Source organism: Melozone crissalis, unplaced genomic scaffold (assembly GCF_028551555.1).
Source record: "Melozone crissalis strain CALT ecotype California unplaced genomic scaffold, PUWL_Pcris_2 ptg000002l_1, whole genome shotgun sequence".
In the NCBI taxonomy this organism is placed as follows: Eukaryota; Metazoa; Chordata; class Aves; order Passeriformes; family Passerellidae; genus Melozone; species Melozone crissalis.
The window spans coordinates 28,266,777-28,290,060 of NW_026535780.1; the positions used below are offsets into that span (position 1 = coordinate 28,266,777).

Consider the following 23,284-nt stretch of genomic DNA (forward strand, 5'->3'; position numbering starts at 1 on the left):
GCCTCTCCGCCCCGAGCCGGTGCCACGCGGTGTCAGCCCGCACAAGCCGAGGTGCAGCAGCACTTCAGAGCCAGGCGCTGTCCTGGAGCCGGGGTACAGCCGGTGAGGGTCTGACCGAGGGGCAGGCTCGGGGCGCCTCCCCCGGGCGGGCCGGGCCGTGCCGCGCTCCCCCGTGCGGGCCGGGCCGTGCCGTGCCGTGCCGTGCCGTGCCGTGCCGTGCCGCGCTCCCCCGGGCGGGCCGGGCCGTGCCGCGCTCACCTGTGCGGGGCGGGGCGGGGCGGGCGGTGCTCGCTCACCTGGGCGGGCCGCGCCGCTGAGTGACGGGCGGGCCCCGCCCCGCGGGCACGGGCGGTGCCTCCGCTGCCACCCAGGCGGGGGCGGGCGTCGAGCCGAGCCGAGCTGGGTTGGGGCGGCTGCGACCGGCACCGGGACGGGCGCGGGGCCGTCATGGAGCCCCCGAGGGACCAAGGTAGGGCGAGGGTGGGCGCTGCCGCTGCGCCCCGGGCGGCGCTGGCGCGGCGGGGACGGCGGTGGCTCTCGCAGCTCTCGCAGCCGTCGCTGCTCGGCCCGGACCTGCCCTGCCCTGCTCAGCCCAGCCCAGCCCAGCCGGGCCGGGCAGCGCTGCGGCTGGGGCCGTGCGGAAGGCGCTGCCCGCGGTCTGGGCAAGGCTGTGCCGCCGTGGGCTCGGGAAATGCAGAACCGGGGCCGGCTGCGGAGCGCGGGGCGGCTGCCGGGGCCCCAGCCGCGGATGCACGGGCAGCGCATCCCGGCCTTCCCGCGGCGCTCCGCGGGCACCATAAACTTTCTGCTTTCACTCTGCAGTAAAAGTAAAGCTCTTCCATTATACGAGTGTGCAACTTTCGAGTGACCAGCGCTGTGCGCCGGGTTTGTTCCCTTTTAATTCTCTCCAGCCGGGGTTGCTCCACAGCTGGCAGCTCTGTTTGGGCAGCTGTCCCTCGGCCGCTGAGCGGCAGCAGGGCTGGCGCCTCTGTGGCGCTTCATTGGTGCGCGTTTTGCCTGGGAAGACTGGTGTCCTGCCTGCCTTCCTAAAACTTCACGGTTTATTGAAACCCAAAAACCTTGGGACTGCTTGCCCAAGACAATAGTTGGTGCCCTGATGGAAACTGACATGAATGCAAGCAAAGCACGTTCTCTTGCTGTATAAGCTTATCCCACAGAGGTGTATTGCATTTATCCAACCCATTCAGGAATCAGTTGGAGCCTTTTATATGGTGTGGTACTGAACGACACGCCAGCTGCTGTCCTCTAGATGAGGCAGGGCAGGCTGGGGTCACTAAGTTACCTGCAGTAAGCTGGCAGGGCTGCTTGGCCCAGCTTGGTGTCTGTGCCCTTGGGCTGATTTCATTCAGGGTTTTCCTGCTTGGCATGCTGGGGATGGCAGGAAGCCTGCACCTGTGGCAGCTGGGATGTTGGAGGTGCAGGAGCTGCTGGGAATGTACCCCTTACTCTGCACGGTCAGGCTCTGTGCTCTGCCAGCTGAGCAGGTGCCAGCCTTGGTTTGCTCCCAGTTAAGTGTTTCGGGGATTGTGTAGTACACTTGTACAATTAACAATGCCTTCTGAGTTTCTCTGTATTTACAGAAAAGGCTAGGCCATCTCTGCCTGAGCAGAAGGTAATCTGGTAAGGGGCTGAATCACCTCAGGTTCCTTCAACCATTTTGAAGTCCTGTGTCTGTCTTCAATATCAGTATAGATTAAAAGCAAAACAAAAAAAACCAACAACAACCCCCCCCCCCCAAAAGGAAAGAAAACAGCCCCCAAACCCTATTCTTGGGTTCCAACAAACAGAATTGTGCCAGAAAATAGCATGACTGTCAGTTGCTTCAGAATTTTAATTCCAACTGCAGGAGCATTAAAACTGATTTCAGTATTTGTCTCCAAGTTCTTGAGGCTCTGCTATAAAAAAGGCAGAGGTCTTTATTGCAACTGCAGGGTCTTGAACAACTAATGATGTGAAAGGAGAGTAAAATAACATGATCTTTTGAAAAACTTTAGTGACAGTCCTGACACCTACTAGAGGCTTGTTTTGCTGTTGTACTCATTTCTGTTATAAATTGCTTGTACAAAGAGGGTATTGCACCTCAGGATGTTTGTCAGAATAGTGTACCTAGTGTGATGTAAGGGACTGTTACAGAGCAAACGTGGTGCAACACTTTCTTCCTCTGCTGTCTTTTTGGAGTGATTATGCTGTTTCCTCTTCATGGAGATCTGCAGGTACAGTGGAAAAATCTAGAATAGTCAACACACTTGTGCCAGTTAATTAAAGGCTTCTAATACCCTGCCAATTGGACTTCAAAGACCACCTTTCTTGGCAAACTGGAGTGCTTACATTGGAAACTGCTTAATGATACAATATTATTACTCACTAAAGCCAACATATTTGGTTAAAGTCCAGGCCATCAGGTCCTGTCCTCTGGTGCCAGCATAAACATTCTGGATTACCACTTCCAAACAGAAATTAATTTGTTTAAAATTGTGAGTCAGAGGTTGCACTCTGTTGTTATGGTGACAGCTTTCTCAGATAGCGGTAATTAGGAGGTAGGAAGAAAATCTAGGTTATTGTCAAGACTGCAGCCAAACTAGACAAGGCTAATGCTCCAGATGTAGAACCTGCTTAAGTCTCTCCATTCTCTTGAGCAGTCAGGTTTGGTAGCAGTACTTAAAATGTTGTTCCTAGCCTATCAGCAGAATCACTGAGCAACTTTTCACTTGAAGTGTCTTTGTTTTCAGTGAAGGGATATTTGGACTGGCTGGATGGCTCCGTGTGATTCTCAGTGCACTCCAACAGCTCTGGAAACGGGTCTCCAAGCACTCAGAGTCTCTTGCTCTGTGATTACAGGCACCAAAGCAGTAGTGTCAGCTCAAGCCAAATGGATAGAATATTATTGTGAGATGAGGAGTCCCTTGTTCTGTTGCTTTGCTTTAACTTGCCATGAACAAAAATCTGATTCACTGTATGGACTTAGTTGCTGAATAGATTAATAACTGCAGTTGTGCTTTCACAAAGATGCTGTTGTCCCCTTTTCCTCCCTACTCTCCCCCACCAAAAGAAAGCAAAACAACCAAACCGCAACCACACCTGATTTTGCTTGCAAAATGAGTCTCTCTCTGACTTGCCACTGTTACTGCTGGTGCTGGTACAGTTTACCAGTGGAAAAATAAGGATGAAGCTGCCCCTACAGTGGAAGCAGTGTTCTGAATGAGGAGACTGCCACTGAGCAGTCTCACAAACACATGCACCACAGCAGTTATCTGGCAACTGATGATCCATCTCCAGTGTTGTGTTCAGGGGTTCCTCTTATGCTTCAGCAACACTTCACTTATGTAATCTGGTGTCTTTCAAAATCTTCAGGCTTTTGTGGTACTTAAAAGGAGTCCCAAAACACTACATGTGATTTCTTGAGAAACTATGTAAGCCGTCTTTTCCTGGAGCCTTGACTTGCACTTTTGGAGCTGACAGAATGGACTTTAATATTCTTTTTTGTGCAGAAAGAACTTGTTGCTGGCAGTAGGACAAGGTTTCCCCCATTGTCCTATTGGACAAAGCTACACCTTTTCCTACTGCTTTATTTGTTTTCTTATCACTAGGTACTTGCTGTCGGTATGATTTTTTTTTTTTTCACTTAATGTGCAATTGTGAAATCAAACACTTGTAAGTAAATACAAGTGGACAGCTGTTGTGGGAACTGCAAAGAAAGAATGATTTCACTGAGCTGAGTGTCTGTAACAGTGACTTGAAGACAGTAGAAATATCAGAAGACTTACATGAGTAGGTCCCTTGAACAGCAGCAGGCTTTCATTTCTTTTGCAAGAAAAGCTGTATTGGTGAGGAAAGCCTGTTCTGACTCAGGCTGAGGGTCCTGATGCAGTGAGGTGGCATTACATAGTTGTTTGATGGCATTGCTGTCCTCCTCTCTCAGCCAGTGCATGAATGAGGTACAGGGATGTGGGGGATCAGTGTGCTGTGTTGGAGGGACACTGCAGCAGCTGATGCACAACTGTTGGGTGGGCAGTGTCAGCTGTTCCTGCCTTCTGCAGTGCTGGAGCATTGCAGGGTAACTTGAACTCTTCATTCATGCTCACACCCACTTCAGTAGGGTATGGAGAAGGGGCCAGCCCAGCGCTCCAACTGTGGAAAGAATCTGTTGCTTGTGGTATGAATGGATCTTTTCCCCTGTTCCCTACAATGAATGCTGTCCCAAGCAGTCAGTGCAGTCGTTCACTCAGGCAGAATAAGGTCTGCTCTCACCCTTTTGGTGCAGGGAAAGCTTAGCTAAGGATCCTTTGATCCTCCAATGAGGCCAAGCTGTAACTGCTCGGGGCTTTTAAAATCCAACATGAAACCGATGCAATTCCTTTTGCAAAGGAATTCCAAAGCACTGCAATGTGCTTTGCTTTTTATTCCAGTTTCCCACACTTTGAAGCAGCCCACGAGTTCCCCCTTTCTCCCACAGCGAATGCCCACCAAAGCAATGGGAGGCCTTGGAGGCCCAGGCTGACATTTCTGGCCTAAAATAAAGCACTGCAACTTGGCTTTGGTTTAAGAATGTGCTGGTGGAGGCTGAGCAAGTGCCTTGCTCTGCTTGATCTGGATGTTTTGTGGCTGAAGTGGGAACAGCTGGTTTTCATGGCTGAAAGTTGGCTGCCATATGTTAACACCTCTCCTGGCCTGGGCACGAGTGCTGTTGAGCTGCTGTGAACTGTGCTTGGAGGCTGCAGAGCACAGCCCCTTCCATCTGCAAGGGCTGTCAGTAACCACATACTGCACTGCTCAGCCTTGGGAATGTTCTCTCTCTTCATTTTTAAGTCATTCATATCTCTATTCATGCTCCTGTCTATCTTGTATGTACATTTTTTTTCCCCTTGTCTTCCACAGCTGCTGAATACAGCAGCCTTTGACTAACAACGTCTGCTTTGTGAGCCAGATGTCAGTGTAGTCCCAGGAGGAGCTGGGTCATAAAGGAGGTGGGTGTTGGGGCTTCTGATGCTTTCTGCCATGTGCTGACCCTGCTGGGTAAGGACATCCCAAAATCTGCTTTGGCTACCTGAGTGTTGTAAAGGCTTTGTCCTGTTTCTTCACAACTGTTCGCTCCTTTAACAGGAAGATGTCCTGGCAGTTTTTATTGGCAGGAAGTCCCTCAGCCAGTATAGAGAAAAGGAAAACAGGGGCCTAGATTTGCCATCTAAAATCAGTGGGCTGTTTGTGGCTTGCTGATTCCTGAGGGTGCTGGACATTGCTGCAGGTAAGGGAGGATATGTGCTATATCTCTTCAAGAAGTGATGTTTCCATGGCAGCAGATACAGTGCAGGGAGTGTTCTTGAAAGCCAATGTTTCTTGACCAATTTTCAAAAGAAAATAATCCAAACTCCTCCTTCCTAACTTAATAGGAGAGAGCAACAGTGTCATTTGCTGGGCCCTGTGCAGTAGACACCCGATGGGTGTGGGGGTTTTGTGCTTTTACAAGATGCTCCAGGTAGGAGAATGATGACCCCACTGTTTTCTCCACTGAAGTCTTTGTAATGTGGGCACTTCTAATTTGAGATTTTCTATATGGAGGAAGGGAGGGGTTTACCCTTGTTCTTTTAATATCCTGCAGTGAGTAAGCAGAAAAATGTCAAACAAAGGGTGACTGAAAGGGAAAGCAAGCATTAAGTGAGATTAAGCACTAAATTGAAATGCTCTTGTTCAGCCAACACAGTCACTCTGTATCAGCTTCAATTTAAGTCTCCAGAGGGACAGTTTTCTCTCCTGTTAAAGGTGGAGAGTGTCGTCAGAATTACTCATATTTGGGTGTGCTAGCCAGAGTGATTGGGAACCTTCACTCAAAAACCTTGTATTGGAGGACAGGCTTTCTACTGCAAGCCTTCTCTTTTCAAAAGGGCTGCAGTAACAGACCAGCTACCCAGAACTTTCTAATCTGGATCTCTCCTGAAGGTTCAGTGTCACTGCTGTCTTTTCTTCTTACTTGTCTTCCTCCTTTTCCTCTGCCTCTAGTTAAGGGAGCAGAAGTGAAAGAATATATAGCTGTGTGTTGGCTTTGGCTGTTTGGCAGGATGATACCATGAGTCAGGCTAACTGGTCTGGATTATCCTTGCCCTGCTATGAAAACACTTCTTTCTGGCAGAGGTGTAGATGGCTGTATGGATTTTCTGCTAGTGCAAGTACAAGTACAGCTGCAGGAGTCTGCAGCCACTTGTCCCTGGCTGGGGTGGGGGGAGCAGCACAGCGCTGGCTGCCAGCAAATGCTGGTGTGTGGAAAAATGCTCACTGTGCTGTTGGTTGCTCCTGAGCAGAAAGGGGTGGATTGATGCTATCTAGAGAGAAACCAGCACTACTGCTGTGGTGTGAATGCTGTCACTGAAAGAGACAGCTTTCCTGTTTTGCAAGCTGACTTCTCTATTCCAGAGTGTGAGAGCAGAGCAGTAAGTGTCTTTGGATGCTGACTGACAGTGGAGTGGCCCAGCAAATGCTGCCTTGACCAAGCCTGGAATCCTCCCTTTTCTGCAGAACTGAGGTCTATAGACATGCTGTGACACGTGTTCTGCAGAACATGTCTGTAGGTACATGCTGTGACACATGTGTTCTGCAGAACATGTCTATAGGTACATGCTGTGACACTTGTGGTTTGGAGTGACAGGCTTCTGAACTGCCCCTCTCTCCTGCCTGTAGCCTCCCAGCAGAACAACAAATGTGTACTGTGCTTAAAAACTTCATAGATAAAGAGGAAGCACACTTTTTGTGTGGGTACATGGAAAGAAAACCTGTTTATTGTTAGTGTGATTGAAATTTTAGCAGTCTAATTCAATAATCAGTTTAGAAAAAGACTGTTATGCAGATGAAGTCTTAGTAATAATAAAGCTAACATACAAACTTAGTTTCTGCACCTTTTTCTTGGTGGTTTATTCATAGTTCCCCTGGCTTCTGAGGCTGTTAGTATTATTTTGGTGGTGGCAGGTGTATTAGAGCAAATTGTCATATTGTGACTCCTCTGGGAGGAGGTGGTGATTTCTTCCTCACTGTAGGATCCACTGGAATCCTTCTGTTAGGTTTGCATTTTACATATCTGCTGTTTCTTTCATGGCTTTGCAAGCTCTGTATTTCATCCAAATCTATTACAGAAAGTGCCTTTTATATATGCTAGATATTATTCTTTTGTTCTCTGTTATCTCTAAAATAGTCTTGTCCAACTGCACATTTCCACTGGTGACTGATGACTTTCTTGTAGCCATGGGATCTCCATTGTCAGCCCAGTGCTCCCTTACTTGTACCATGCCTGTATTCTCACATTCTCTGTCTCTACTCTGAGACATACCAAGTAAAACAAACCCACAGGCAAATTAGGAGGGATAGAAACAGAGCAAGCCTGACAAGTCTCTAGTCCTGGGGCCTTGCAAGCTTGGCTCAAAGTTTGTCCTGTCACTAGCAATGCCTGTGCTGTACTGTGGAGTAACAAAGAGCCTGGGGAGCGCCTGCAGCTTGCTGAGGGTGGTGGGTTAGGCAAGCAGAGGCAGAAGAACGGGTATTTTTCCTGTTTAGCTTTCCCTTGTCTAGCAGCTAGAGGGAAGTGGTGCTTCATCAGAGCCCCCTAACCTCAGGACAGAGATGAAAAGATGTGCCAAGGGAGGCAGCCTGGGCTGGAGTTGGTGTTTTCAGACAGGTACTCCTCCTGTGCTTAGCTAGGATTGGACTCCATGTATGGCAGTGATGTTGGCTCATGAGAAAAAACTCAAAAAGACTGAAAACAAAGCTTTGTAAGTAATGTTTTTTAACTGCTCCTTAGCCTGGCAAAGCTGTGTATTTCAGTTATGAGCATTGGGGATGTTGCTTGTGTCTCTTTTGCATTGTTTACTTTTTGCCTAAAATATTTTAATTAAACTACTAGCAGGGTTCCCAAGATGAGCAAGAAGTGATCTTACTCATGCCTCTTTGTTTTTTCTCTCCTAAATGTTTATCACATCATGACATTAGAAAGTCTTGATTAATTTGATCAGGATAGCAGAATTTGAAAGAAACTCCCCTTGTGCTTCTACTCAAGTCATCCCTGTCTGATGTTCATTGCAGAGTTCTACAGCAGTCCAGTCCCTGGGAATAACACAGTGGTGGACATTTGCAGCTGCTGCCAGGACAGGCTGCCTTTGAAGAAGGCCCTTTCATTGAACTGCATCTACTGATACCCTGTGGTCCCTGCAGGAGTACATCAGAGTTTTGATGTCCCTTGCTTTTCCTCACACAGGTTCCCAGGAATGGGGCTGTACAAGGACTTGCCTATGAGCATCTCTAAAGAAGTTGTCCTTTAAGTAGGAACCAGTCCTTCCTACTCAAAAGAAGGGTCTGGGTTATAAAATGGGCACAGCTCCCACTGGCTGGAGTGCACCTTTCTCTCTGGTGTCTGTACTGTTACACAGAAGAGAAATCCCTTCAGCACATCTCAGAAGTGTTTTGCCTACATCTCTACATCTGAGGAGTCTTGAAAAGCAGGGGAAGGCAGAGCAGAAAGCCGCCAGATCAGTCACTGTTTTGACCCTGCTGAGTGCTGAGAGCTGCTTTGATGGCTGCTGCAGAGGTTAGCTCTGTGCCTGCACACACACAGGCTCGGGGTGTGTGTGAGCGGCTCGCACGCTGCTGCGCTGGCTGTTTCCATAGCACCAAAACCTGCGCCAGGCAGTCCCTGAAGAGGCTTTGCTGAGAGGTGACGTGCATTCAGCTCTGAGGAGCATCAGAAGTAGTACCAGCCTAGGCATGGGCTGGGAATGGAGCCTGATTTAAATATTGACTTTCCTCTTGCCAGATGTCACTGTCTTGGCAGAAGGAAAACAGGCTGTTTTACTGCAATGTGCTTTGCTTTGAGCAATGAGCTCATAAAAGCACCATTCATGCTCTGTTTCGTCTCCTCGGCAAGCTACTTGCAATTTCCAAAACTGTCTTTTGGTTTTTTTTTTTAACAGGGAGTTTGTTCTTGAGTAAAAGGAAAGACCTGAAATGACTTGTCTTTCTCTTAAGACTGCTCTAGTGCCTGCATGGCAGGTATGCTTTACCTTCTTGTGCTCTGAATTGTGAGAAAGCTTTTTGTCTGTTGCCTGGGCAGCCTCTTTAGGTGCTGTGCAGCTCTGGTATCCCAAGTACGTCCTGGGCCCTCAAGAAAGGGATGGGTCCACGTGCTGTGTTCAGAGCATTGCTGTGTGGTCTGTGACCACCTCTGCAGACACTTGAAGGAACAGGGAACGGAAGTTCCTGCAGAGGACCCCAAAGAGAACTGTCTGGACATCTGAAGAAGGTCACAACCCCAGCTTCCCATTGTCTGAAATGGCAAACTGGTGCTGTGCTGCTGTTGGCCAGGCAGGTGTTCATCCCTGATCTTCCTGTTGAACAAGACTGAGCACATTGTGGGTCTGGCTCTCTACTTCTTCCAGGGCTCAGGCCATGGTTGGATCCCTGCACTGTACCTTTTTCCACCAGCTCCTGGTTCAGGGTGTGTGGGGGCCTCAGCCTCAAGCTTGCTGGGGGATCCTGTGAGTCATGGAAGTTGTTGTTTATGTAATTTAACTGCCAAAAGCTCTACTGCACTTCTAGCTGGCTGCTACTGCCATGTGATATAAGTGCAATAATTTGGAAGGAGGGGAAGACTCTGAAACATTACTGTTATTTTCTCCAATAAAGCAGTCCTTAACTGCAGTAAAGATGTGTTTTAGATACCCACTCTAAACTTCCTTGCCTGAAAACTCTGATGAAAGAATAAACAGTTGCTGCTACCATTTAAATAACTGTTTATAGCAATCAGTCTTAAATACTAGCCTTCCTAAAATACATTTGAATTTCTTAGAGCACTTGTAGTAAATGATGAGGTACAACAGAGACACCTGTCTGTACTTTGGGAACTGCTACTTGAACTTTGTATATGGAACTTGTTAAAACTTGATATAGCAGAAGTAGTGTGGACACTAAGCAGGTAGTAGTATGCCTCTTGGGAAAAGTGAAATGCAGTGACTGAATTTGAATATAGTGCAGTGCTCTTTTTGAATATAGTCTTGATTTTTAGATGCAAACAAATTTTGCTTTTCTGCCCTTCAGGTTAATCTCAGTCAACTTAGTTGCTTTTGGTTTTCTGGAGGAATCTCTGATTCAGTGTAGGGAGAAGAATTCTGTTTTGGACTGTGGTGTCTCCAACAGTTGACTTTTTCTGCAGAAAGTGGTCTGCTGCAAGTACATTCTTGATTATTCACTTCCAGCAGTGCTGACATTCAATATAAACTTGTTTAATTCTGTTTAGTATCAGAGGAGGAAAAAGCCAGCTGCTCACCAGGCACGTAACAAGGGCCAGAGAGGTGCTGCATGTACTGCAGGATGTGGCCTCTGTGTGCTGGGTTGCACTAACCCACTGATTGAGTTGGTTGGACAATACAGAGTAAGCACTTCTGTAAAGAAGCAGGAGTTTAATGGTTTTCCTGGTGCGTGTATGGGAGTCCTTCAGGTTCAAATGTTGTTTTGAGGACTTGGTTTTAACAGTCCAGCGATCCTGCAAGAAAGGTGATTGGTGCTCTTATGGCACAGCTGGAATGGTAGGTGAGCCTTCTGCCTAATTCTCCCCAAGCAAATGTTGGTGCATTGCTTAATACACCAACTTCTGAGCTGCAAGTTTTCTCACTCTTAAGTGTGTAATTTGTTCCTGTAAATTATTCTGGGTTAAGGCAACCTGTGGTATCCGTGCAGGCTGGGGAATGAAGGGATTGAGAGCAGCCCTGCAGAGAGGGACTTAGGCTGGTGCTGGTGTATGAAAAGCTGGACATGAGTCAACAGTGTGTGCTTGCAGCCCAGAAAGCCATAACACATCCTGGGCCTTATCAAAAGCAGCAGTGGCCAGCTGGTCAAGGGAGGTGATTCTGCCCCTCTTCTTGGATATCATGGGATCCCACCTGGAGTGTTGTATCCAGTTCTGTGCTCCCTAGAACAGGAACAACTTGGACCTGTTGAAGCAGGTTCAAAGGAGGGCCATAAAAATCATGGAGGGGTGGAACACGTATTATATGAGAAAGGCTGAGAGAGATGAGCTTGTTCAGCCTGGAGAAAAGAAGGCTCCAGGGAAATCTTACTGCAGCCTTTCAGTAGTTAAAGGAGGTTTATAAGAAAGATGGCAATAGACTTTTTAGCAGCACCTGTTGTGATAGGACAAGGGGTAGTGGTTTTAACTCAAGGGGAGGGTAGCTTCAGACTAGATATAGAGAAATTTTTTATGATGAGGATGATGAAACACTGGAACAGGCTGTCCACAGAGGTGTTGGATGCTTGATTCCTCAAAACATTGGAGGTTTTTGGTGGTCCACTGGACGTTTGAAAGTTCCAATGGAAATACTGTGCGGGGCTCTGAGCAACCTGATCTAGTAGTTTAAGGTGTCCCTAGCAGGGGAACTAGAGTTCCCTTCCAACCCAAACCATTCTATGGTAAAATACAGATACTGACCAGGTCTTTAACTGGGAAATTTACACCAACCTTAAAGGATATTTGGGGCATCCTGCTTTGCTACCTTGGTGTGTGAATTGCAGATGAACATGAGTACTATGGTTCATGAGCAGTAGTGAGCAGGGAGAATTAGTTTCTGCACATTTCTGAACAGCAGCAAGTGAAACCTGTTGGAGTTGCTGCTTTGAAGCTGAGTGGTTTCGATTGGCTTCTGTGCCTGTCACTGTGCAGGTTTTCTGGCATGACAGATTTCTGGAGATTGTATAAGAAGGAAAACAACTTGAGTGTCAACGGAATCAGCACAGTGACATGTTGAGTACTTCCTCTGTAGTGAGAAAGTGGTTTTGGGATAAATGGCAAAAGGGAGAGCTTTACTGGAGTGAATTTGCAGACTTTCATTCTGTGTTAGCACACTGATACATGAAGTCTTTAGTATGCTTCTGTTTCTTATTTACAATTCAAGACCAAGCTTCACCTTGGTGAATCCCAGAAACATACTTCCCTCCCATCCCCAATGAAGAGTATTTTCCTATTCAAAAGCAACTTCTGAGAAAGTGAGAATATGAGAAGAGGGATACAAATTCAAAGCCAGATCTCTGTGTTTTGTCAAGAGGAGCTGAGACGACTTTTTAATATTTTTACAAGGGAAAACGGATGAATTAAGGATAGGGCAAGTGCCAAGTAAAATAACTTCTCTAGTCTTCCTCTTCCAAGGTGATATTACTGGAGAGGCCTTCATTGCCCTTCATGCAAGGTGGTGCCAGCAGCATTTCTGAGGGATGTGATGGCTTCTTCGTAATGATGCTGCATCACAGCTCCCTGCTACAGGGCACACTTGTGGATTGACAACTGAGGACTAGCAGTATGCAAGGCAGTGTTTCAGCTTCTACCTGTTCAATATCCTGGTCCAGTTTTTACCAGAATGAAAAATTGTGGATTGCATTGTTCATAGCTGTTTAAGCTCTGAGTTATTCTGAGTAGTTTTTTGTGCTGATGGCTGAGCTGTGATGTGCTAAATCTGGTGTAACAATAACCTGGGTACCAGATAGAGCAGTCCTTAACCATAAAGCTTGAAAAGTTTACCAGACCAATCTGTTAAACACAATGGATCCATTAAACTAGGGCATGACCAGCACTCAGAATGGCTACGAGTACATGTATTTTTTTGTTTGACATTTACAGTTGTGAAATGAGCTGTGTGGTGAATTAGCTTGTGCAATAGGAAGTGATGCTAAACTTAGATTTCACATAACAGTGTAAAGCTTTATTCTTGGAGTTTGCACTGATGTTCTGTTTCAGGTCAAACACTGGGAGGAGGCAACTTGTGGCACAGTGCAGTTCTGGAGCAGCTGGTTACTAAAATCAGTGGAGGTGTGCTTTCTTTACCAAAAAAATAAAAAACCCAACCACAAATCCCAACATAAAAAACCCACAAACAACCAAACCCACATAAAACTAAAAAAAACCCCAGTCACCTCCTCCCCTTCCTTTCTTTCATTTCCTGTCTACTTTTAGAGATGAAGCTCAATATCTTTCAAACTTTGCTCCTTTAAACCTGTACTTCTTTCCTCCCCCTGTAGTTTTCATCACATCAACTGCACCAGAATCAGGAAAAATGCCTGCCTGACTTTGTGTGCATTAGATAGGTCTTTCCAGTTTTGTCCATTATCTTATATTTCAGTAAAATGAATGGTTGAACTCATTCTACTTACTTTGCTGTGAAATATAAATGAGGAGCCTGGATGCTTATCTAAGCATGCTGATATTTAGGAAAACTTCCCTTTGTATGGAATAGGCTGGAACACGACTTGATGTATAAATATGCAGTGGTGCATAGATATATTAATGTTGCTTGGAGATCTTGAGAGATTAGTACTTTCATGATTTGGATCTGTGTAGGTTGTTAAAAAGAAAATACAGGTTGCCTGTAATGTCACCCAGCAGCAAAAAGTAGTATCTCATGTTCAGAGTCTGATCTGATGGAGGAAGGTATGCTCAAGTCTTCTAGGACCTGGGAGTCCTTTAAAGCTTCATATCCTTTTGTGGAATCATCACTGGACAAACTTGCTTGACCCTTATCTTTGCCAACTTCAGCTTTTGGAGTGATTAGTGTTTTATGACTGTCTGTTGATTTATGTGACAGCAGTATCTCTCTAGGCTAACAGTTTCATTTAATTTTCTGTCCTAGTGTGACTTGGAGTAGGGGCAAATGTCTCTTAACAGGATTTACTCAGCTCAAGCAGCATTAAAAGTCAGTCAAGGACAGATCAATCAGATAAAATCTCAGAGTACTTATTAATATAATGGCAACTTCAGTGGTCATAATAATCTAAAGGTTGATGCATTATCTGCATTATATTAGAAAAAAAAAGCTGGTCAGGGCAGTTGGTTTGTTAGTGAATTGCTGCTGGTTGCTGCATGCACAGTTGAAGGATTCTCCCTCTTATCTGTTAAATGAGATTAAGAGCAGTGCAGAAGTATTCAAGCCCACATCCTGAGTTTGTCCAATTTGCAGGCCTGGCAGGATGTGTCCAAGATCCTTTAAGTAGTGATAGCTATTGCTCCAAATCCGTTTGGAAGCACTGTAGGAATTGGTGCCTCCCAGCTGGATGTGGAATTTAGCAGTATGGGCAAGCAGCAGGCACACTCCATCTGGAACAGGACGCTTCAAGCACTGCACAGTTGAATGGGTGACTGGTAAAGTGCTGGACTGTGAAGGAGTAGGTAATGTGTCTTGTTTGATGCTGCAGGGAAAGCAACACAACTTATTCTGGTTTTCAAGTGAGAGATTCCCAGTAATAGTGAACTGCTGCACAAGTACTTTATATCAGCAATCTGGTGGTGTGCCATTAGCACTGCTTTGTTAGGTTGTTCTTCCTTAAGTTTAGGAGGGTGCACTGAAACTCTGCAGTGTGAGAAATGTAGATGAATAATAAGGGCTTGTCTTCGTTATGGGCTTTTCTGCTTGGAAAAGCTGTAACTGGCTCAGTGTCTATTGTCAGCTTTTAGGTACCTCATGAACAGGTTGGTTCTCTGAAGGGTTTGTAGCAAAACCCATTACTGTTCTAAAGGTGTGAATTGACTGGTTGAAGAAGGGGGATCAGGAGCAGGTTCTTATGACCTGAAACATTTCTGGGGCTATATGTCTGTGAATTTATCATACTAATGCACTTTGCTGCTGACTAGGCAGAGTTTTACAATTTCACAGATATTTCATGCTGTGCTCTCAGATAAGCCAAGTGCAGAAATGTTAATACGATTTCTATACAGCTTACTACTTGCAAGTTACTTGCCTTTGAGAAATTGTACTTTAAGTTTTAAGTAATTACACTTGTTTGTCAGTACAACTCAAAACCGTAAACTTACTTAGTCAAGTCCTGAGAAGGGAAAAAATCTGGTGGTTTGTCATTACTGCTAAGCAAAAAGCTGATCTTTATCATGGACAGCAGAATAAGGTGCCAGGCTACAGTAGGAGTGCACCTTAACCATGCAACCAGTAACTTGTGTGTGGCAAAATTAACAGTACTTCTAGAAAATGTCCCTTCTTTTGGTGTTATGTGTGCATCCTTTGTGGAAGCTCATGTGGAGATTGCTGTGCTCTGACTATTTTGGGGAGATTTGTGTGATTGTGCTAAAAATTACTGTGTCCTGAGTGCAGAAGTGGCTCTCCCAGTGCTTCTGAAGGGCAAGCTGACATCTCTAGATGAACTGACATGTGTTTGGAAGCTTTTGTATCAGCATTTTTCTGGGCTGAGGAACTGGGCTAGGGGAACCTGAGAGCATGCGATGGAGAGAGTTACTGGAGGAGTAAAGGAAACTGCACTGGAGTGGATGAAAAGTAAATTGAGGAGTCTGAGAAGGAAATTCAAAGGCCTAACTTGAGCCTGGTTTCCTTGGGTTCTGTACAATTGATAAAGGGTAAAAGGAGGAGAGGCTCCTGCTGAAAGGCAGCTTTAGCTCAGTAACATGGGTAGTTTATTTGTCTACTGCAACTTTTTCTTTCTGTACAAAAGCAAACTCTTCCTGCTGCAGAGGCATACATTCACTTCCCTCCTGGAGAAGGGGTGTCAGGGGGAAGTACATGGCTTTTGTACTTGCCAAGAGCTGCTTCTGTGTCTGGAGTCACATGTCAGGCCCAAAAAGTTGCTTGCTCATTCATTTAGTGAGTGAAGTGTAAGCCTGTCCCTTCTATGAAAATACAGACTTTTTTCCCCTCCCAGAATCTTTCAGCTTTTTCCTGCAGCCTCGTAACAAAACCAGCGTAGTCTCTACTGCTGCAAATGCTTTTGCTTTGCTTGTCAGCTGTCATAATACTCCTGTGCACTGGGTAGACGTGCAGAAGTGAAAAGTCTCCCATGAAGTCTCTGTCCATATCTCAGTTTAGAAAGTGTGGGAGAAAATGGAACTTTTTTCTGTCAGCAGGTAGGTATTTGTAAATCTTCTTCACAGGATGAAGGATAGGCCAGAGACCTGCCCTAAGTCAGGGTGCCAGGACTCCTTGTGTTCCTGAAGAAGAGAGGTCCCTAGAGGATCCTTGGAGAATCTGAAGGAGCAGCCTGTGACTCATTACAGCCATTGTGTTAATCACAGGATGGTTAAGGCGGGAAGGACCTCTGGAGGTTCAACCCCTCTGTTAGGGCAGAGCCTCCTGGAACTGGTTGCCCACCAGGACCGTATCACAGAATGGTTTGAGTTGGAAGGGACTTAGTGCTCATCAATTCAACCCCCAGGCATGGGCAGGGATGCCACCCACTAACTAGATCAGGTTGCTCAGGGCCCGTCTAACCTGGCCTCAAACACTTCCAGGGATGGGGCATCTATTACTTCTGAGCAACCTGTTCCAGTGCCTGACCACCCTCTGAGAAAATAATTCCTTACTGATGTCTAATGTAAATTTCTCCTCTTTTAGTTTGACACTGTTCCCCCTTGTCCTGTCACTATCTACCTACAAAGAAAGAAGTTGTTCTTCCTCTTTTACAAGTCCCCTTTAGGAACTGGAAGGCCACAATGAATCCTCCCTGGAGTCCTCTTCAGGCTGAACAACCCCAACTTCCTCAGCCTGTCTTTGTAGGATCTTTCGTAGAGAGATCATCTCTGTGACCTTTCTCTGGATCAGCTCTAGCAGGTCAATGCCCTTCTTTGCTCAGAACTTCAGAGCTGGATGCTGTGCTTTAGGTGGTGTCTCACTAGGGCAGTGTAGAGGTGGAGAATCACCTCCTTTGACTTGCTGGTCACTCTGCTTTCAGTGCAGCCCAGGATGTGTTTGGCTCTCTGAGCTGTAAGCACACACTGGTGGTTCATGTCTGGCTTTTGATCCAGCCAAGTGCTTCTCTGCAGGGCTGCTCTCAAGGACTTGTCTCAGACTGTACTTATATCTGGGATTGCCCTGACTCAGGTGCAGCATCTTGCACTTGGACCTGTTGAACTTGATGAGGTTCTCATGGACCCCACTTCTTGAGTTTCTCCAGGTCCTTCTGGATGGCACCTTGTCCTTCTGTTCTGCCACCTACACAGTGCAGCTTTGGATCATCTACAAACTTGCTGAATGTGCAGTTGATGCCATTATCTGTGTTGTCAGTAAAGATATTAAAGACTACTGGTCCTTGATATCCATGTCCACCTTGATGATCATGTCCAGATGGCTTTTGAATATCTTCAAGAATGGATTTTGTGAAGTACTTACCCTAAACTCTTGTTGCTTGCATCAAATTGTGTGCTGCTTGGTTGCTTCTGTACTTCTGCCCTTGATAGTAAATGGTGGAATTTCTGTGCTACATCAAATCCAGGCATCAACTTGGGAATTATATGGTGGAAGCTACAGAGTCCCACAAGCAATGAAGATTTTGTTGGTATTATTAAGGTACTGCTAAGACTACAGAGGGTGCTTTTTTGGTGGTTTTAATTTTAGATATACAATATGTAATTCAGCCTAATGTGTAATTGAATTTGCTTTGTTCTTAAAACCTCAGTGTCAATTTCATGGTGGGACGTGGTAACATAGATGGGGGATGGTGGACTTTTCTGGAGCTGCTTTTCAGAAATGAGGCTCTGGGATGCTGTTAAAAGAGGGAGATTTGCTTTAAGAGTGCAGAAAAGTAGTCTTGTCTTCTGAGGGAGGCTGGGAGTCACTCCAGAATCACTCAAGTAAAACTTTTAATTAGATTGCAAGGTTACATACTGAAACTTTGCTTGAGACAATCCCATTTCTGCACTGAAGTGTTCCTAATCTTTTCCAGCTATCTCTAGCTGCAGCTCAGCACTGTTTCTTTTCTTTACATTTTTGACAGGGTCAGTCTCTTGCCTGAGGGATCAGAGTCTATAGAGAATGGCAGCATAACTGGGATAAGTGGCTGAAGTGAAATAACTAAACACATTCCTCTGAAATCTACCTGACAATGTTTTGACTCTGGTAATCTCACTTGAAAGTGTTCCTCTGTGTTTGCAGGTTTTGGTCTGACTTCTCCAAAGTCAGTGCAAACTCAGATCACTGGTTCTGGGGTGGTACTCTGTCCTTTGGCCTGGTCCTTTGCCGTAGATCAGAAAGCTTTTCACCTGTTACTGTTGGAGCTGACAAACGTGAGCTTTGGGCACTGTTTGAGACACACAACTTTGTCATAATCTGGGATTTCTGCCTAATCTTCTAAATGCTGAAACACTTGCAAGGCAGTAGAGAATATATGCAAATATAGAGAATTTTGTCTGACATGAATGGGTTAAGTATTTTACTGTAGTATCAGCTTGTCTAGTCGCAGGATATGCTGGAGCGTGGATGTACTCCCTCACAAGAGCTCAGGAAATGAGTCTGAGTTTATAATTGGATTGAGAGGAGAGACAAGAACTGCTGCCTTTGCCAAGACATGCGTCAGCTGTCTGAAATACCGTGGGCTGAGACTCTGGTTTAAGAGAAGAGCAGCACTGGCAACCCCGTGATCCCTACCTGTAACATTTGCAAGTGTTTGTGTTGCAGGGAGATACATCTTCAAAGAGGTGATGGTTGTTGGTGGTGGCTTTTTCTTTGGGTTTTTTGTTTGTTTTAATAGGAGTGAGTGAAGGCAGCACTTAGGATAAATAAAGTGCTGGAGAAGATATTTCTGTATAAAGAACTATACTGAATGATGTAGTTGTATCAGGCAGAGCTTGTCCAGAGAAAGCATGTGGGGGAGGCTGAAGTACTGAGATTAATATCATGGTGTTGAGTTGTACCCTGCTAGAAGACAGCAGACACTTAACCCCTTCAGCCACATTCTGCTGACCATTACTAATGGAGCTGCAGAAGCCTGTGCTTGTGCTGTTCAGGAATTGCTGCAGCTGTGCAGCTCCATTCATGTCCTGCACAAATCTCAGGGGAGTGAAAGAAGTGTCTGCTGTTAAAGGAAGGGGGGAGAATGTGAAAATAGGAGCACTAATGTACAAATTTCAGGCTTGTTTAGTCTTTGGGCTTCTGTCCTCTTTCTTCACAGCATCTTTTTCTCTTAATGCAGTTTTAAGGCCTCAGATCAGGTGCTGAAAGGCTTTACTTGTCTGTAAACTGGTAAGACTTTTAAGATCAAATTGATGCTACAGAATCTAGATTGGCTTAAGATGCTTAAGTAGATTTATGGCTCTTAAAATGGCTTATGCCATATAAAACTCTCTTGGAGTGGGGAGAGGAGCCTGACTGTTGCTGCCTGATTGGGATCTACCTGGGAAGGATGGGGGTGGTGGAAGACCACCTGGCTGGAAGTCTTTGCCCCAGACACACTTACTGGAAGGCCTCTTATCAATCTTGCCTCTTAGCAGACTTCAAAAGTTGAAATTTAAACCAGGTATAGGCTGAGAAGGCAATTGAATCTCCACAGGCAACCTTGAAATAAGAGATTGAATCTTTTTGCTGTGCCCCCACAGAGCAAGTGCTTCTTGCACCTCTTCCCCCTCTTTATCAACAAAGTCCTCCCATCATTTTCCCCCATTTTCTTTTGCTTGCTTGATTAAGTGCTGGAGTCATGATAGCCTGGCCAAAAGTATGAGCTGTGGTGCACAAGTTTTGCAGCTCCAGGTATAATCAGGACACAAACACAGGATGTTCAGTGTGGTGAAGGTGCCTGTGTAACAGCAGAACTCAGAGCAGATCTTGTGGATTGGTTATTTGGATAGCTTTGTCCAAAATGTTGTTTAGATCATGTCCTAGGGTAGCTTCTGCATTCCTCCAATCCTGAGGCATGAGTGGTAGCCTTTCCTGAGTTTAACTGTTTGTATTAAACACTACTGAACACATAGCTCAGTTTCTTCAAAGCCCAGAGGTGGTACTCATTCATACTTCATCAGGAAACTTCATCCTACTTTCTGCAGGGAAAGAGGGATATAATGTTTCCATGTATAAATAAACTATTATTCTGCTAGACCTATCTGTGGGAAAAGCTGCTTCTCCACAAGGGTACCATAGCATCCTATCCTTGCTCAGCTGCCATCGAGGTAGAAGTGCTTCAATACTATATTGCATTGCTCAAGTTGTTGCTGGAGCCTTAGGTTAAGGTGGAAGCTGCAGAGCTGGGTAGCAGGTGCTAGCTGAAGAAAGAACCGTGCCTGAGACTAAGCAGGCAAATATCTGGTGAACGTTGTTTGCTCAACTCAACAGCTCTTCTAGCTGTGGAGGGAGTTCCCTTCCTTATGATTCATGAGGTGCACAATCTGTACTGACTGTTAATGCTAAATGGTTACCTGGGAAAGCTTTAAGTACACTCTGTAACCTTAGCAGGAGATTACACCTCTGTAACCTTAAGAGGAGATTATAACATGGTTAGTGGCAGGAATTGTGATGGCAATGCTTTGCTGAGGCTTGCCAAGCCTTCCTCAGACACTTTGTGACATTCAGTTGAACTTGTCAGTGATTGATTCAAGCATCCTTGACAGAAGGTATCTACCTTTGTGCCAGTCTCTCAGACACCAACTTCTAAAATGCCATAGATTACTTTAGTACTAAACTCTAAGTTACCCTGAGGTGTTAAGGGCAAATGAATGCTTGTTCTGGAACGGCAAAATCTTTGGTTTTAATCTCTTGCATAGTAAGCAAAAAACCACTGCTACTTGGCTCTGGAACAGCTCCTTCCTTAGCCTTCAAGATCATTGCAGGTACTGCCTTGCAGCTAGTATCTGCAGTAACAGCCAAGGTACACAGTAAAACTGGATTTGCAATGCATGGCAAAGAACAGAGATACTTGAGGATTCATGGTTAATTGCTCTAAGCCATGTAAGAGAAGCCTAAACTTAAACTTCAGCACTGAAATGTGTGTGTCTTGCCTGGGAAGGCAGCATCCATCTATTAGGGTATGGCTCTGCAGCCTCAGTTCCACCTCCAACCAGCTGCATGCGCTCTGAATTATTGTGAAGGAGAGAAAGCCCATCCAGCAGGATATTTTGGTCATGGGAGGGCCCTTTAGAAAGGCCTCATAATGTGCCTGTTTTCATAGTGTACAGAATTCTCAATTGCTGTGACTGTCAAAAGCTACTAAACTGGTCAGAAGGCTTCACACTGCAGAGAAAAACCTTGCTGTTTGGTTCTGTGCAGCTGCTGTATGTCATCCCCATCCTGCTTTGTTTCCTTAGGCCATCACTTGAATTTAGAAAATCCCTTGGAGAGAGATTCATTCCTCCTCCAAATGCATCACAGTGAGCAGAACCTATCTTCTTTAGACTGGCTCTGGGCAGTATGGGGGAGTGCTGCCTTCCTCTGCCCTGAATCCCTGGATGTGCTAAGGAACTTCTGGGGAAGAAGCAGATAAAATGATTGTTATGGCTGGCAGGGGATCTCTTACAACTAGAGATTGTCTTCCCTGAAGTGGATGAGTTAGGAATGACAGCCTAGAAGTTGTCCTACAGTAGATTTGGAAGGGTGAACTGCAATCCTTTCTCTTTATAGAGAGATTGACTTACACTTCAGTTTGAAGACCATCAAATTTCCCTAAGTGATGAGGAAGGAAGCTTGTTCAGCAAAACAGCTTCCTTCATCTCCAGGTAGGATTTGTACCTGAGAGAAGTGAGGAGCAACACTCCTGTAAACTCCAGCAGGTAAGAGAGCAGGAGGCTGATATGTTTAGGTGATGTGTTTGGTAGGTGCTGTATCAACCCATCTGTATGGCCCCTATAATTGAGCAAAGAGAGGAACTTGAAGTAAGGAGCACTTGCATGGTGTTCCTCTCTTGGCAGTGACCTTAGAACTGTAATATTTCTAAAAACTAGAGATTGTCTTGGGTGACTTCTGGGCTTGTGCTCAGGCTATGCATAAAGAGGAACAAAAGCAGAATTCAGCCTCTCAGATTTGCAATTCAGCAAATCTTCCCTGTAAGCCAAATGTATGTTCCAGCAATGGGCCACATCCTGTATGTGTCTGTGACTACACTGAAGAGGTGTTGAAGAGTTTGGCCCATACAGGTTTCTGTCAGTAGGTGTGGCAGGCCAGGTCAGTGGTTGAGACAGGCAATCCAGATGTCTCTAGGGGCATGAAACCAACTTGTGCACTACAAAGATATAGGAGGAGTACCAGATTTTTTTGAATGGTTGCTAATGGGTAAATCTGAATGTAGGGAATTTCCTGTAAAACAAGAATGTAATGTTTCCTTCAGGAAATGGCTAGGAAATGGTGTTCTTGATTGTTAGCAGGGATCAACAGATTTTCATAAGGGGTTCTTTTTCCTAGAATAGCTACTTGCAGTTGTAGCCCACTAGCACTGACCAGTGCTAAAGGGAGTGATTATCTAGGGTTAGGAAAAAGTCCTAAGGTGTAGCCTCCCCTTCTCTCTCTCGCTCTCTGTGTTGGAAGAGTGATGGTAGAAAACACCCAGCTCTTTGTGTGCCACATCTGATAACTTGTCATTTTGCCTAACCCAGTTAGCACAACTGCTGCCTGATCCTTTTGCACAGAAGGCAGCCCTGAGTGCTGAGTTATACAAGGGAAAGCTGCAAAGCACAATCTGTAGCTGTTCATATTAACAAACTTGGTTAATAGAGTATCTAATTACTGTAGTTGTGTTACAGTTCTCTGCTGCCTCTGGATGCTTTAATCTGTGACCAGATGAACTTTGCAGTAGTTCTGGCAGATGTCACAGCCACGTGTCAGAAATGCAGGGGGGCATTCTATTTTCTTCTTTTCAGTGGGTTTAGAAAATAGCAGACTTGTGTTTTTCAGGCTCCAGCACTCTCATTGTTATGAGCCTGCAGGTACTCTGCACCTGCAGAAGTGAATGTAGGTCTTTAGCTGAAAGGATCTGCTTTTTAATTAGCTGGAAGGTCTGTTCCTGTGGCAACTGACTGATTGCAGTGGAAATGGGAAGTTAAAATTCTAGAAGGTGTGTGCTTTCTTCTCATATGCCCTGGGATTACTTTGCCTTGGACTTGACTTTGGAATGCTGCAAGGCTCCTTCACTTGCCTGGAATCTGATCAGCTCCGTCCTTACTGTGCAGGAAAAGATTAACTCCCATTTGATTGTGCTCCTCTATGTGCAGGCTGCAGTGAGGATCCCAGGTGAAGGTGTGGGGTTTGGGAGGAAATTGTTGCTCAATTCTGAAGGTGATCTACATTGCTAATAGCCTTGTGTTTTCAGTGAAAGAAACTGACCTTGAAATAAAAATAAAACAATGTAGTGAAGTGCTGCAAAACTCTGCTGAGTGCCTCTTTTAGGTAAGAAGCATTTCTACTTCCCAGAGTTGAATCTTAAAGGCCTGGCATGAAGTCAGATGACTTATGTAAGTTGATCTTTCTTTATGAGTGTGTCAAAACATAAATACATTTCGGGCAATGCAATACTGCTGTTACTGGCTGCTCTAAACAATGCT

The 23,284-nt window shown here is 45.5% G+C and overlaps 1 protein-coding gene across 1 annotated transcript in view; it reads left to right on the forward strand.

Moving 5' to 3' along the window:
- The first annotated feature begins 374 nt into the window (after positions 1 to 374).
- Positions 375 to 23,284, forward strand: part of TPD52 (tumor protein D52) — a 39,902-nt gene continuing 16,992 nt past the window's right edge. Inside the window, exon 1 of the mRNA XM_054279640.1 lies at positions 375 to 469. Coding sequence (XP_054135615.1) covers positions 448 to 469 — 22 coding nt within the window. The 5' untranslated portion in view covers positions 375 to 447. The remainder of the gene's footprint in view (positions 470 to 23,284) is intronic.